Genomic DNA, 13,911 nt, shown 5'->3' on the forward strand with positions numbered 1-13,911 from the left:
AAAAGAGCTAGCTTTGTTAAGTGCTTTGAAAAACCAAGCCATAAACTTGTTAAGAGTGCATAAGAAAGGCTACAAAATTATGCCAATCTAGCTCATTTAATAGAAATTTCTTTGGTAGAAATATTAGCAGTGTCTGTGATGAGAGAATTTAATGATTTTGAGATCCTGAAGTAGAAAATCCATTCTTTAATTTTATCTCACTGTGAGTCTTGTTTGATGGCATGAAGGGCTGTGGTCTTGGGTGGACAATAATTATTTCAAGCAAAAGCAGAACGCGCTAACCACTGTCTCATCTGTAATAACCAATATAGATCAGTTTTAGGTCTGAAGACTTAAATATCTGCTGCCACCTACTGGATGCTTGTCAGTTCTGCACTGGCACAGCTCCCTGTTTGCAGCTTCTGCCCCAATTAGGACAGATCAGCAAGACAATTTTCTACCTAATTAGAAGGCTTTTTAAGATAGTTTGACTTTAGATAAGGGACTATGATAATGAATGCCGTCTAATGCCATACAAGCCTCTGCTTAGAGGGACACTGGAATAAAATTGCCAGGCTTCTATTGAGTTTCTTCAGTTTTTCAGGAACAGGACTGATGAATCCATAAAGGCACATTATTTAAGCATTCCTTAGAAACAGCTCCTGTACGGCAGCTTTTATTGAGTTTCTACTTGTACAGCGTTCAGCAAAGACCTTCTGTGTGGAGCCTGCACCTTCTCCTAGAGTCCGTACGGCTTTTCCCCAGCTTTTCTGGTTTCCTCCCGCACTCCATAGGCTGCAGGTGCTGTGTGAATCCAGATTGTGCCCCCGTGCTGGCAGGGTTAGCCTCCAGCTCCTGACGACCTTCTAAAGACAAAGCATTTGCTGAAGTTGGATGACTTAATGAATGAATTAGGCTGAATGAGCGTTAGTCTGGACAGCACCCCTGCTGGAGAGAGTGCAGAACTCAATGGAGAGGAGGACGGCTGTACAGCCCAACACCTTCCCACCTTCCCGAACGGCACAGATGGAGCAGGAGATGAGGGTGGGATTAAGGAAGATTCCCTTGAATTAATAAACTATTGCAATGAAACGGTACAAGGGATAAACCTGGGAAAGTAACATCAACAATACCCAGGAGATATGCTGTTCAGGCTTGAGACACAGGGAAGCAAGAGGCACTGTGACAAAAGCCCTACTTTTTCCTTCTTCTGAGGTAAAATATTAAATATTTGCTATACAAGCAAAACAGAGACACTGTGCTGTTTGTGGGCCTTGATACACACATAATTGATGGAATCTTTCATATGTCCTCTGTCCTCTGTTTAACTGACGAAAAAGCAAGGTTTAATTTTTTGTTTTTCACAAAAAACAACAGAGCTGGAAGCCCTCCCCCTCTTGATTGGAAACGTGTTTTCTTCTTGGTTTTTTTTTTGTCCTTCTAGAAAATGTTGCTCTCCCTTTCAAGATGCAGAAGACCTTTTTAAATGAATGAATATGCGAGGAAATCGCGGACTGAGAGTCAGTTACCCAGATAAATACCCTGAATCTTAAATCAAATCCCGCAGGAAGGGGAGAGGCCAAAAGGAAACTTAACCGCAGATGTCATGTGGCAGCAGGACTGGGAGCCAGTGGCCCAGCTTTCTGATGAATTAGCTGGAAGTTCTTAACTCACAGGAGCTGCAGCCTGAAATTAAACTACAGAAATGACAGTGATGGGGTCACTGGGGGCTGAGGGTGAAATAGGATTCATGCAGGCTAAGAGAGGAACTTTAAATAAGATACCAGGTCTGACGTCACCAGCCTCCCACCTCAAGGCTGCACAGTCCTGGTCCTGTAATTCTCACAGCTGAATAGACTTAGTTTAACTGTCTAAGTTCTGGGCTGAGCTATAATATTTCTTTAGCGGGGTGACCCCAAACAGTCAACAGAAGCAGGGCTAGGCAGAAAACGGGTGCTTCCTGAGCTTACTGAGAACAGTCTTCAGCACGCCGATATTTCTAGACCTGGGGTCCTGTAAGCACTTCTGTCTGATGGGATGTTTTTCAACAGTTTCCATTTTGCTTCAAGCTTCACCGCAGTGTGTCATGGGAGAGACCGAATGCGCAGGCGGTCCTGGCAGGTGTGCCGACTGCTTTGTTAAGACAAGCCCTGCAACGGGTCTTAGTGAAACAGCGCATACTCCTCGCCTTTCATCTGTGAACCAATTTAAATAAAATTGTGTTAGAGGATATTTTTAAATATCCTAATTTTCTTTCTACATTGAATATTTAGGTCTGTTTAGTCCGGAAATCGACGGCACTGTTTTTATGTTTCTTACATTCTGTTTGTGTTATGATTAATGTATCTGACAGCTGTTTTAAAATGATGGAATTACCCTGGAAATAGGCAAACCCACACTGCCAGTTGTATCTCTTGGATCAAATGTTTGGTTTGAACTTCACTGGGTCAAGTCTCTGGATATGGATCAAGGACAGGTTGCCAATGTGTGGTCATCTATTATCCTGCTTATAAATTCCCGTATAAAAGTAGCTTTTGTGAGTTTACAATTTGAGGAAGCCTTCTCCCAGAAGGCAAGCTTCTTTTGCGTCTTTCTAATTTTTTTTTTGCCATCCGTCTCCGAAGTGCTCCCGTTATCTTCAACTGGGGGGCGTCAGCAGTTGCTGCTCTGATTTCCTCTTCTCCTCTTCCCCTTTGCAGTCAAGTCGCAAACGCAGTTCAAGGTGGAGGTGGTGGAGGGCCAAGCCGTGGTCCTGGATGCTAATTACAGCTCCACCAGCAGCATCGGCCGGAACATCATCACCTGGACCTTCATGGCCAACACATCATCACCGTTACAGGTGAGGCACCTTGAAACCTTCAGTGTCGGTGTCGGCATTCCTGCAGCTGTCTTCTCTTCAGTCCCGTCACAGAGATGCACTCTTCAGGGCCTGGTGCCAATATCACAGCAACATCCGTTTGCCGATTAGGGTGGTGAAGAAATTGCATGTAAAATACAGTAGCTTGGGTGCATCCTTTTACATTTCCCACTGTGGGAGATATGCGTGATCCTGCCAGAATAAATGGGAACAAAGAATAAGCAGAGAAAAAGATGTGTCGTTAACATTCATCCCTCCATTTTCCGAGCTCTTCATCCAATTTATGGTCACGGGGGAGCTGGAGTCTGTCCCGGCAAGCGGTGGGCGTAAGGCAGAGTTCACCCTGGAGGGTACACCAGTCTATTGCAGGGTACATACACCCCAGTGCCAGTTTTCCCATAAGTCATTTAACCCTCCAGCTATTTAGCACAGACTGTGGGAGGAAACTGGAGCACCTGGAGGAAACTCACATCAACCCAGGGAGAACATGTAAACTCCTCACGGACAGCACCCCAGGCGCAGGACTGAAGCCAGGACCCCAGCTCTGCGAGACCTCAATGCTCACCTTGTTGCTCATGTGTCCACAATTCTTACCTTTATTTCGAAATAGACAGTAACGCGTACATTTCAAGCCCTGGTCAAGTTTCAAAACAGCCACTAATCCACAAGTTACAAACCGGTTGCTCAGTTTTTTATAGTACTCGGTGCTTCACAATTGTCAAATGGCTTTACTACACACACGACTCTCTGTTCATCATACAAATTGCAATCGAAATCCCAGTGACATCTCCAGCTGTGCTGCATGGCAAACTGCACACATTCTATAGCAGGTAACCTTGAGACGCACATCAGAGATTGTATGCTGTTTTCTGTACATTGTAATATATATATGGAAAATTTTATTATTGAATTTGTTTTATTCATAGTAAAAAGAATATAGTTTGGCAGCAGCTCTGCTCCATACTGGTTAAAATATGGCAGACATCCAGATAAACAATGAAAAAACATTATTACTTTTTTTTTTGTACAGTGGGAATGTTTTTTTGTAATGGTTGTGACGTGAACGATCCTGCAGGTGTCTGGTTGAGGTAGTGTCTGTCTGACGAGTCCATTGCTTTTTACCATCGGTCGAAGAAACGACATTGGGTGACTTGGGTGTCGATGAGGACACCTCGCGTTCAAAATTCACCCAGTATAGAATGATCAAGGATTTTATAAGATCTCAAAGAATAACCAAAAAAGTGAGCTGTGCCCAAAATATTATTGAAACGCAAATTAAGTGGGTTAAAAAAAATAAGCAAGCAGTGAAAGGTGGCAGAAAAAAATATACTGCCCATTCCCATAGAAGGCTAGCCTAAGGAGCAGGGGATGCCACCAGGGCTTTTTCATCAACCTGGTCTTGTGTTCAAGTGATGCAGCAGTCTGTCCACCGCGATATCCTTATTCTCACCTTGTACATAATCGGGGAGACAAGTCCAGGGAAACGCACAAAGCCCCGATCGCTACTTTCTATGATTTCAGACAAGGAGAGCTAGAACAGATGCCAGCTGTCCCCTGGGGGGAGAGGTACCTGTTTTGCTGTAGGGTCCTGCAGTCAGGAAGGCGCCTCTTCGACACAGAGCACCAGACCAGAACGCGTTTTGCGAGCGGATTGTAGCCTCGGTTTTACAGCCCATTCACCTGCCTCCTTCTTTTCTTTGTTTTTAAGTTTTAACACATTGCCAAGTAATGTATGAATAGGTATCCTAGGTCTTTCACTACAGATCGTATTTATTACAGAATAGGTGATCTCTCACTCATTTCACAATTTATTATACATTGTAAGCAAACCGACGAAGGAGAAAGCTCTTCTGGAGTACAAATCTTAATAGCTGCAGTCTAACAGCAGTTTACATTAAAAAATCAAATATAGAAGGTCTTAAAGAGTCGAAGAATGAATCCACAAGGGACTTGTCTTTGTTAACCAGGTACAGAAAAACTGTAAGAGGTTTTATCAGAAGGAGTGCTGCAAAAGAGCAATCATAGTGTTTACTATGCTGGTACGTCCAGTTCATTGATATAGTTTTCATTCATGATGATATTTACATTTACAGATGCAAAGACACTTAATGTTTTTTAAAAATACATTAAAGTTTTAATAGTTTCCTGTGTTTCAAGACCTACTGTGCATTCTTGTTGGTTCTAGGGAGTAAATAGTATGGTTCTGTCGTTTTACTTTTCTTTGCCAAAAAGATTATCTTGATGAACTGGAAATCAGCCTGACATTTAAGCCTGACCCCTGTGCACGCATTCTACTGGATTATCTTAGTAAAGAAGGTTTTCCTTCTGCTACACAGTTAATCTGAAAGGTTTTCTTTGATAACATTTGAGGTTAAATCATAATCGTTTTCGTTGTGGTTCTTGTGCAAGCTGTTGCCTCCTCAATAGTATGCTTTTGTTCAGTTTTAATTTGCTTTGTTCTGTACCTTAAAAGCTGCATTCTGTTAGCTGAAAACTTCATAAAACTACGCGAGTTCTCAAGAGCAATCCTCGTAAATAGGACACCATACATAGAATTTGTGCTAATGTTGCACAGTATCCTCATCAGGATGAGCAGGGTTCAAGTAAAGTACATTAGTTCACGTTTTCTAATTAGAGAAGTTGGCAACGCACAAGGGAAAAATTATGTATTTCAGGATGTCAGATATACAGTATCTAGAGGACAGAAGCACAAACCCTTTTCAAAGTCATGTTAAAAACATTTATGTTCTTTTTTGTGACAGATGACAGCTTTCCTGGTATGGTGTAATTAAATGCCATTTTTGTTGTGTTTCTTTTCTTTCTTTCAGGTGATATCTTACAGCACTGAACTAAGCCCAGGAGACCCAATATTCGTCAACCGAGTGGGCTTTGTAAACAAAATGCCTTCGAATATCGTCTCTATTTACATCAACAAAACGGTGGAGTCGGATTCGGGGCGTTATGTCTGCAGTGTCATCATTCCAGGAAGTCAGGGCTTTATCAAGCCAATTGATCTTAATGTGAAGGGTGTGTTAATATTTAAAAAATTGCTTGTATTGTTGTAAAATACAGAATCCTTTCACAATGCCAAGGATTTATGGGATGTGTAGATACAGTAAATAACTTTTTTTCTATTTTTTAACTATTTACTACAATACATAAGAAATATTTTTGATAATGAGCTTAAGATATATTTTATTATTATGGGCACTTTAAATAAAATATGAAAATTACTAGATAAAAAAGGAGAATTACCAATTTAGATTTTTTAAGTCTTCAAATTTGGTTTAATCCCATTGAGAATAGAACTGGATTATATGGATTATAGAGGTTACAGTAGTAAATATCCAGTAGTGAACATGCTGTATATACAGGTTATATTTTCTTGTAATTCCTTACAACATTGAGCGGGTCTACATATTTGTTACAATCATTTGTGTAAATTTCCTTGTGTTCGCACGTGGTTTTCATTATAGATCATCAGTTTGAATAGATGTCCAATAACTCACTCCTCGGGCTCAGATCAAGCCAAGACCAATACGCCCCCATCACCGCCTCTCCATTGTTCCCCCAGTTTTCCCACAGAGGCAGTAGGTAGCACACTGTCGAGAAACTACTTAAACTACTGTCTCCACAAAGGCAGCGAACACTGACCTGCCACTAGGCGTGTGAGCTCAACCAGGAGTCTAGGGTTTTCCTCTCTGAGACCTAAATTCTCATTGAGGAGAGTCTCGCCCTCCGCCAGGACTTACCCAAACTGTACGCAGTCCAGTCAGGGGCTTCTGAGAATGCCCAAAGCTGGCTGGGCCACTCTAGCAGAACCACTCTGGAGCAAGAAAGAGACTGTCCTCAACCTAGACCTTAGGTTCCAGAAATCTGGGGTCATTAGGTCCTGACCTGGCTTAAGGGAATTTTAAACAGACAACACCTGCTGTTGTACGTGACACCTCAGGAATAGCTGGGCTGAGCTCACCAGGACTGCAAACACGCGATAATCTGTATTGTGATGACAGTATGAAAAAAAAAATTGACATTAAACTGATATTGACATAAATTCAATTTTTTGTGTACATGTTAAGATATATAGCTATAAAACTAAACATCTAGTAGGATTCTTCAGGGACACTTGCTGGGAAAGGATTCATAGGTATCTAGTTCCTGCCCTGACTGCAGAGACTCTGAAACTGTATTCCCTCTGTTTTCCTAGTTCCTCCCTCAGTGCCTGCGTGCTCAATAACCGGTGAACCTGTGTTAAGGGGAAATATCACTCTGAACTGCAAATCCGAGTCCGGGAAGCCTGTCCCTGTGTACAAGTGGATGAAAACAGCTCCGACCAACGAAGTCTTCTTTTTCCCAGTTCAGAGTAAGTATTTGAGCTGCAGAATTGTTTTAATTAATTTTAAAAAAGTGGGCTGTCAGTATAAAATTGCTTGTGTAGACCACATGCGTGTACCAAAACTATCAACACCTTATCAACACGATTATTCTTCTTTTGGAAGGTTGTCACAGTAAGTAATCCCTTTCAACATGTTCCGCAGTCGTTATAGGGTTTGCTGTTAAAGGAGGTTATTCCATTACGGGTGCTTCAAAATCGAAGGTAAGGTTATGCCAATGTTCACAAAATCAGGTCTGTAGCACACGTGTCCTTTTTCTGTCAAAAACACCTGCAAGCAACTGGATGATCTGCTCAGCAGATTGAATCTGGGATTTGGAGCCCAAATGGAGGTCCAGGGATAATTCCAGCCTGCACGTTCCACCTGCCTGCTTCCTTCTCTTTTTTTCTTTCATGCTTTCTGTGTTTCTGTTGGTCTTCTCTCCTGTTGGCTCACAGCGTGGAGGTCCTGCCCTCAGCCCCTGCTTATACTGGGGTACATTGGTAAGGGATCGATGACCCCATCCCCCGCCCCCCCCCCAATCGGGTTTCCAACACATTCCTCATCCACACTTCCTCCTGTCTCTCATCCCATCCATCTTGTGCAGTAGACGCGTCTCCTTTAGCCCAGGGGCACCGTTTCAGGAATCACTCGCAAACAGAGCTCTGTTATTTCATTAGACCAGTCGATTGGCACCTTGAGTGGCAACAAAACTCCGTACATGAACGCAAACTCTTTCTGCCTTTGGTAGAATTTTCTTCCAGATTGTTTGAGGATTTGTGCCCATTACAATAATAGAAGAAAAGTTTGGATCCAAATAAGGAATAATAACTTATAATAATAATTTAATAACTCGAAGAAACCTGCTGTAGCCTGTGGCAAAGATTTTGTTGGTGTTTTAGTGGGTTAAAGATTTTAAAATCATCTAGAGTTACATATTCAATCGTGTTTAGAGTGAAAGGCTAGGAAAAATACTTTGTTTTCCATTTTCTCATTCTTTGGTATTCAAGAATTTTCTTTAAAAAAACAATCCAAAAAAAAGCAGGCTTACGAATTGAAATCTTTACCAATTCTAAGTATGATATGATGTTTTAAAGGCTATATATTCTGTGCCTTCAACAACATTTGTCTAACTTTTCCAATGTTTCAGTTTGTATTATGTATCATATCAGATACATATGCACGCCAGTATGAAAATGTGGAAAACAGTGATTTTACATACAGTATGTGTTTTATTTTTAAAACAATTTTTATCCTTTTATCCCTATCCAATAACACTTTTGTTTTTTTAATATTTGCATCATGGATGTTGCATTTTATCACTGTACTCTTGCTATTACAGCATTCACTCGATGTTCACGTTTGCTATTTTAACTGTGTCCGTGTTTCACCTAATAAAAGCAGGACCTCCTCATAAAATTTAATGATTTAATGGCTGCATGTGATTTTCAACAGCCCTGTATGTATCTGTGCAGGTACTGTAGTTTTTTATTGCTGCCCTGTGGGTATCATATGGGCTTATAATCGTTTCCGTTTTTGCTGCACAGAAACAACAATGCAGTGCCAAGCAGGAACGCAAAGTAAAAATGTTCATGTATTAATTGAAGCTTACAATTACTGGGATTGTTTTTCCACTTGAAATGAGGCTCTCTGCAGAGGTGGTCAGGACTGTGTTGTGAACAACAATCATTTCTGTTTGAAGGCAGTGCACAAGGGCAGTGTGAGTTCTTCAGAGCAAGTAGACTTTGCTGTATCCCTTGAACATTTGCGCACATCTGACATCACATCACAGTTAGGCAAAGTCTTGTGCAAGAACTGATGCCAGTCCGTCCCTCAGTCATTCCTGCACTGCCAGTAGGAGCTCAAGGTCACGGGTGAAACTCGGACCTTGGAGAGCTCCCTTCATTATAAGGAGTTATTTTGTTTGTTGGTGATCACAATGGGTCACATTGCACAGGTGTAGTTGTACTCTTGGTTTCATAATGGCAAAAAAATATTTTGTCTGTGGCACCAACAAACTCCTTCACCTCTCTTTTCATTCTCGTTAGGGGAGACATGTGCGCGTCTGTTTGCTTCCATCTCCTAGCAATTCTGGATCCCCACAGGCCTGGCAGAAACCCAGATTGCTGTAGAGGAAGGCCTGTCCTGTACCCTGAGACACACCTAAGATGGCGGCTGTGTCATTCGTTGCCAGACACCTCCCCTCAATTGCCCGTCCCTCAGTCCTGGCCACACTGTCCTCTGTGGCCATCTCACACTCGCTTTCTGAAACAGTCCGCACGTACAGCCCATACTGTGCAGCCATTGCCCAAATCCCACAGCACGGCCCCTTTACTCAGCTTAAACCTGATGGCCCCCTGTTGATGTCCATCGGTGCCCTCTTCTAGTGCGGCAGGCTTCTTTCCTGACATGCCTACTAGCTACACACATGGGGACACGAGTAAATGACGCACACTTGCCATTTCAGTATCGGCATACAATACGATGGTGTTTTTGCAAGGGTGACTTTTTCAGTCAGGTCTGTGCTTTAGACTGTCGTTTTCAGTCTTTTTGGTGTCTGCGTGTCGTTTCAGACGAGCAGCTGGGCACCCTGAGGCTGAACAACCTGACCATGAACATGACAGGGAAGTACGTGTGCACAGCCAGCAACTCTGCTGGCTCGGAGACCTGCTTCATCAACCTGGAAGTCTCCTCTCGTATGTTGCCTTTGCTTTAGAGATTTCGTTTCTGGTATCACTGTTGCTTTTTGTCTGTTTTCTTCTCGCACTATTGAGATGTATTTTTCGGAAGGTCTGGTATAAAATGTGACCATTATCAATGCAGGGACACAGTATAGACAGTCAAAGAAAAAAAAGTGAATGAAATCATGTGTTACAGGAAATAGATTAGAAAAATGGTGGAGAACAACAGGTATACAAACAGTGTAAGTACTCAAATACGAATAAACAAATAAACTAGTGAGAATCGCACACACAGGTTTTTGTGATTTCCACTTGGCTTGGTAGACTGTGTTGAGTGGAATGTGTGGGGATGTATTGATCCTTTCCATGCTGGTATAACAATTGTGGGAGTGAATTCAAACATTTAAGAGTTGCCAATTTCAGATTTGGGGGTTCAGAACAAGAAATATTAATTGGTTACTCTCTTTACAAATTTGGCATCTTTGATTTTTTTTTTATTATTTACCGACCCAATGTGGAATCGGTTTGGACCTGTAGGCTCTTCTGACTTTCCCACGTGTAAGACCCACGCACTCTGTGACGGTCTGAAGGCTCCACAGTGCCTCACCTCAGGAGAGCTGACGCAGATAAGACTAGAATTTGTAAGATTCTCACCAATAGCTCTCACTGATGTCACCGCAAGCCTGCAAGCCTGGCAGGGTTTCAAGAGTACAGTACGTGTTTCATCGAAAACCAAAAGGGCTCTTGTCCGCTAACGCTCATCCTCAGAGGTGGTATTCTGACAATTCCAGTTAATTTATCGCTGGTCAAGACACTTAGAATTCCCAGATGAGTGAAAGGGTTTGGAGTTATCATTCCAAACTCAATAATACTGGAACTCAAAGAGGCTCAAGGAGCAGGTTCCATACAGTGCTAACAACTCCTGTCTTACCTTTGTCATGCAGCGATGAACATGGGGTTGATTGCTGGAGCAACAGTGGGCTGCATTCTGGGCTTTCTGGTCATTGTCCTTTGCCTGGTTTTTATCCTGAAGAGAAAACGCGACTCGGAAGATGATATGGCGAATGAAATCAAGTGAGTGCTGACATAAGGCCACTTGGGCCCCAGACCAGAACGGATATCTGTTTAGCTTGTGGTAGCATTTTGTGACCAGGGGTGTAATCCTGTGCCTGAATGTGAATGCGTGTTAAAAAAAAAGAGGCATCAGTCTATAAAACACCTGGATTTTGCGCAGGATGATTAAAGATTCAGACCTAGCACAGGATGTTACCCATCCGTTTTTTAAAAAAGAAATCTTCACAACCTTCTTTTATTTTTAATCCTCCTACTAATTGTCTCAAGCTCTATACCATGCTGAAAAGAGAAGAAAGGAAACAATATTTTGGCTGTAGAGGTTTCTTCAGGTGTCAGCATTGAATAAGCGTTTTACTTGGTCCTTTGCAGCCTACGCATGCTGACGCAGCTCCCTATTGAACTACTAAAGCTGTATACTGTGTATCAGTTTCAAACGAAGTCGTTTATACAGCGTAGTAAGTGTAAATGTAGTACATACTGTACACCTCCATTATAAGGAAACCAAAAGCTCTGTGGTGCAGTCCTTGTCCAGTTTGTCGATTCACCGGTGTGTCTCTCCACGTTAGGGAGGACGCCCAAGCGCCGAAGCGAGTCTCGTGGGCGAAGAGCGGCACGGGCTCGGACATCATTTCCAAGAACGGCACCCTCTCCTCCATTGCCACTGGCACGCACCCCCGAGACGCCCACCTTATCCATTACCCCCCCAAACCGGCGTCTGACACCGCCTCCATCGTCACGGCAACTGGCAGCCCCATGAGCTACCGGCCCGACCTCCTGGTGGCCCGCGTGACGGACGCTTCCGCCCTCCGGGGGCTGCCGGGATACAACAGCGGCCAGTCGCTTTCCAAAGGGCCAGCCACTGCCAGCCGGCCCTCCTCCAACGGCAGCCCCGAGCCCAGGACGGACGGCGCCCAGCCCCAGGCGCCGCGGCCCCCGCTCATCGTCACCAGCATGACGACCTCCAATTTGCTCCGGATGGGGGGGGTCCCGGTCATGGTGCCCGCGCAGAACCAGGCGGGCTCGCTGGTGTAGCGGCGGGGGGCCTCGGCCAGCAGAGGGCGCCTCTCCTGTCCGTTGTCGTTTTTGTTTTTGTATAGACCCGAGGCAGAAAAGGTTTTGGAAATGAAACTCAAAGCTGCGGAGCGAAGGAGAAAAGCCTATTCTTTATTCTGGAACACAAAAATAAATTGCACTTAAAATCGAAAAGGAAAGAAGGCAGTACTTTGGAACAATGTTATATACTGTACTTGCAAGAAGTTTAAGGTTTTTATTATGTACAAGATATATATATATACATTACAGTATCTATCTGTGAAATTATGTCCACCTTTGGTCTTTGCTATTGCTTTATAAGGATAATTTCAGTGCTGGTTTAACCCTCTTCATTACAGAAACCTCTGGAATCTGTGGCAACCGCTGTCTGTCAAACAGAACTGAGCTGTGAATTTTAAAGAAGCCCCCGAAGAGAAACCTGACACAGTGTTCTGGAGTGTGTGTTAGTTATATATGTGTGTTAATTAATACTGAATGTAAATGCATGTTAAAAAAAAACATTACGCCCATGAAGAGGCGGCAATGTATGAAACAAGGCAAGAAATTGTTGAAAATAAACGGTCCATTCCAATGTAACTCACTACATGTAATTTAAAGGTCATGGACAAAAGCAGTTCAGTTCAATTTCAATTCAGACTGTATTATGCCCTAGGGCAAATCTGTCTTGTGGAGGAGTCCGGCACACCAATACCACAGAAACAACCATCGCCAACAAAGAGGTCAGGGCAAACTGGCTTTCAGGAAATAAAATCATTTCACATTGTTTAAAAGTGAAAATGGGGGATATGCAGTTTGCTATTTCTGTTACATCTTGGGGTACAGAGGTGTTGCCCCAAAATTTGCTGGAAATAAAGCAAATCAGCCTTCTAACTTCTTACGTGCTCAGCTCCATGGAGCAGATGTCTACTTTTTCCAGCACATGAGTCGGGAGCTGAAAGAGAATTAAACATTTTCTCTGGCCATGTGGAATTGCCTTGTTCTCTTCCGGGAATTTCACAGTCACTCTAGGCACCGCCTGGATCTCGTACTGGATCTCTGGTACAGACCTCTGCCACTGCTCTTGCACAAAGGGTACCGCAGGGGTTTTCCTCTGTCGTGAGTGCAAGAAATCTCCCAGATTGACATCCACATGATGCCTTCCCTCACCTCACCCCTGGATGCACAGCATGAAGTTCATTCAGACTGACTTTCAAGAGCGCTGGTGTCAGGGTTAGGAATATCAGTGGGTTTTCAATCAGAAATATCAGGGAACAGGGAGATCTTTCCCCCATGTTAAAAATACACCGCTTTTTCCTTCTTTGTGAGCTCAGTGATCAGAACAACAGATTTACCGTTTCCTTTTTTTATTTCTTGATATGGCGTTTTACAGAGAGCAGGATTCTGTATCTGATTTTCTAACAGAATCTAAATGATTCTACAATCTAGAAAGGTGTGATTTTCTGCCGGCGCTTACCAAATTATCCCAACAGGAGCTATTTGGGTACAGTTTCACATTTCGGAATGCTGTTCTGATATTGTTACCACTGCGATACCAAGCTTTGCCCTGTGGGAGGGTTTGGAGAGTGAGCAGCAGATAATTAACAGCTTTTGCACACAGATGTTTTGGCAAGCTGTACTTGGAAGCCCTGCCAATGATGTTGATTCAGCCAGGATAGGAGATGCTTGCTACAAACCCTGAAATAAATGAAATTTGGTTTTTTATTTCTGCTTCAGTGATGTTTTTCTTCTCTATGAAATTAAATTGCAGCGTATGACTGTTTCATTCTGACAAAAAAAGATTGTTCTTTCATACGAGAGTGGAAGCCAAACCAAAGACGTTTTATTTAATGTGTGATCGGTTTATCAACAAATATGTAAATATTGTTCTGGTCACAACAGGCAGAATTTCATCAGT

The 13,911-nt window shown here is 42.9% G+C and overlaps 1 protein-coding gene across 2 annotated transcripts in view; it reads left to right on the plus strand.

The window, feature by feature from the left end:
* esama (endothelial cell adhesion molecule a) overlaps positions 1-13,718 on the plus strand; it is a 48,904-nt gene extending 35,186 nt beyond the window's left edge. For both annotated transcript variants that reach the window (XM_088618938.1, XM_088618937.1), the window contains exons 2-7: positions 2,679-2,818; positions 5,665-5,863; positions 7,044-7,199; positions 9,783-9,905; positions 10,835-10,964; positions 11,531-13,718. In XM_088618938.1, the coding sequence (XP_088475064.1) occupies positions 2,679-2,818; positions 5,665-5,863; positions 7,044-7,199; positions 9,783-9,905; positions 10,835-10,964; positions 11,531-11,996 (1,214 nt within the window). In that variant the 3' untranslated portion in view covers positions 11,997-13,718. The remainder of the gene's footprint in view (positions 1-2,678; positions 2,819-5,664; positions 5,864-7,043; positions 7,200-9,782; positions 9,906-10,834; positions 10,965-11,530) is intronic.
* Positions 13,719-13,911: the final 193 nt, after the last annotated feature.

Source organism: Lepisosteus platostomus, chromosome 25 (genome assembly GCF_059453375.1).
Source record: "Lepisosteus platostomus isolate fLepPlt1 chromosome 25, fLepPlt1.hap1, whole genome shotgun sequence".
NCBI classification, from domain to species: Eukaryota; Metazoa; Chordata; class Actinopteri; order Semionotiformes; family Lepisosteidae; genus Lepisosteus; species Lepisosteus platostomus.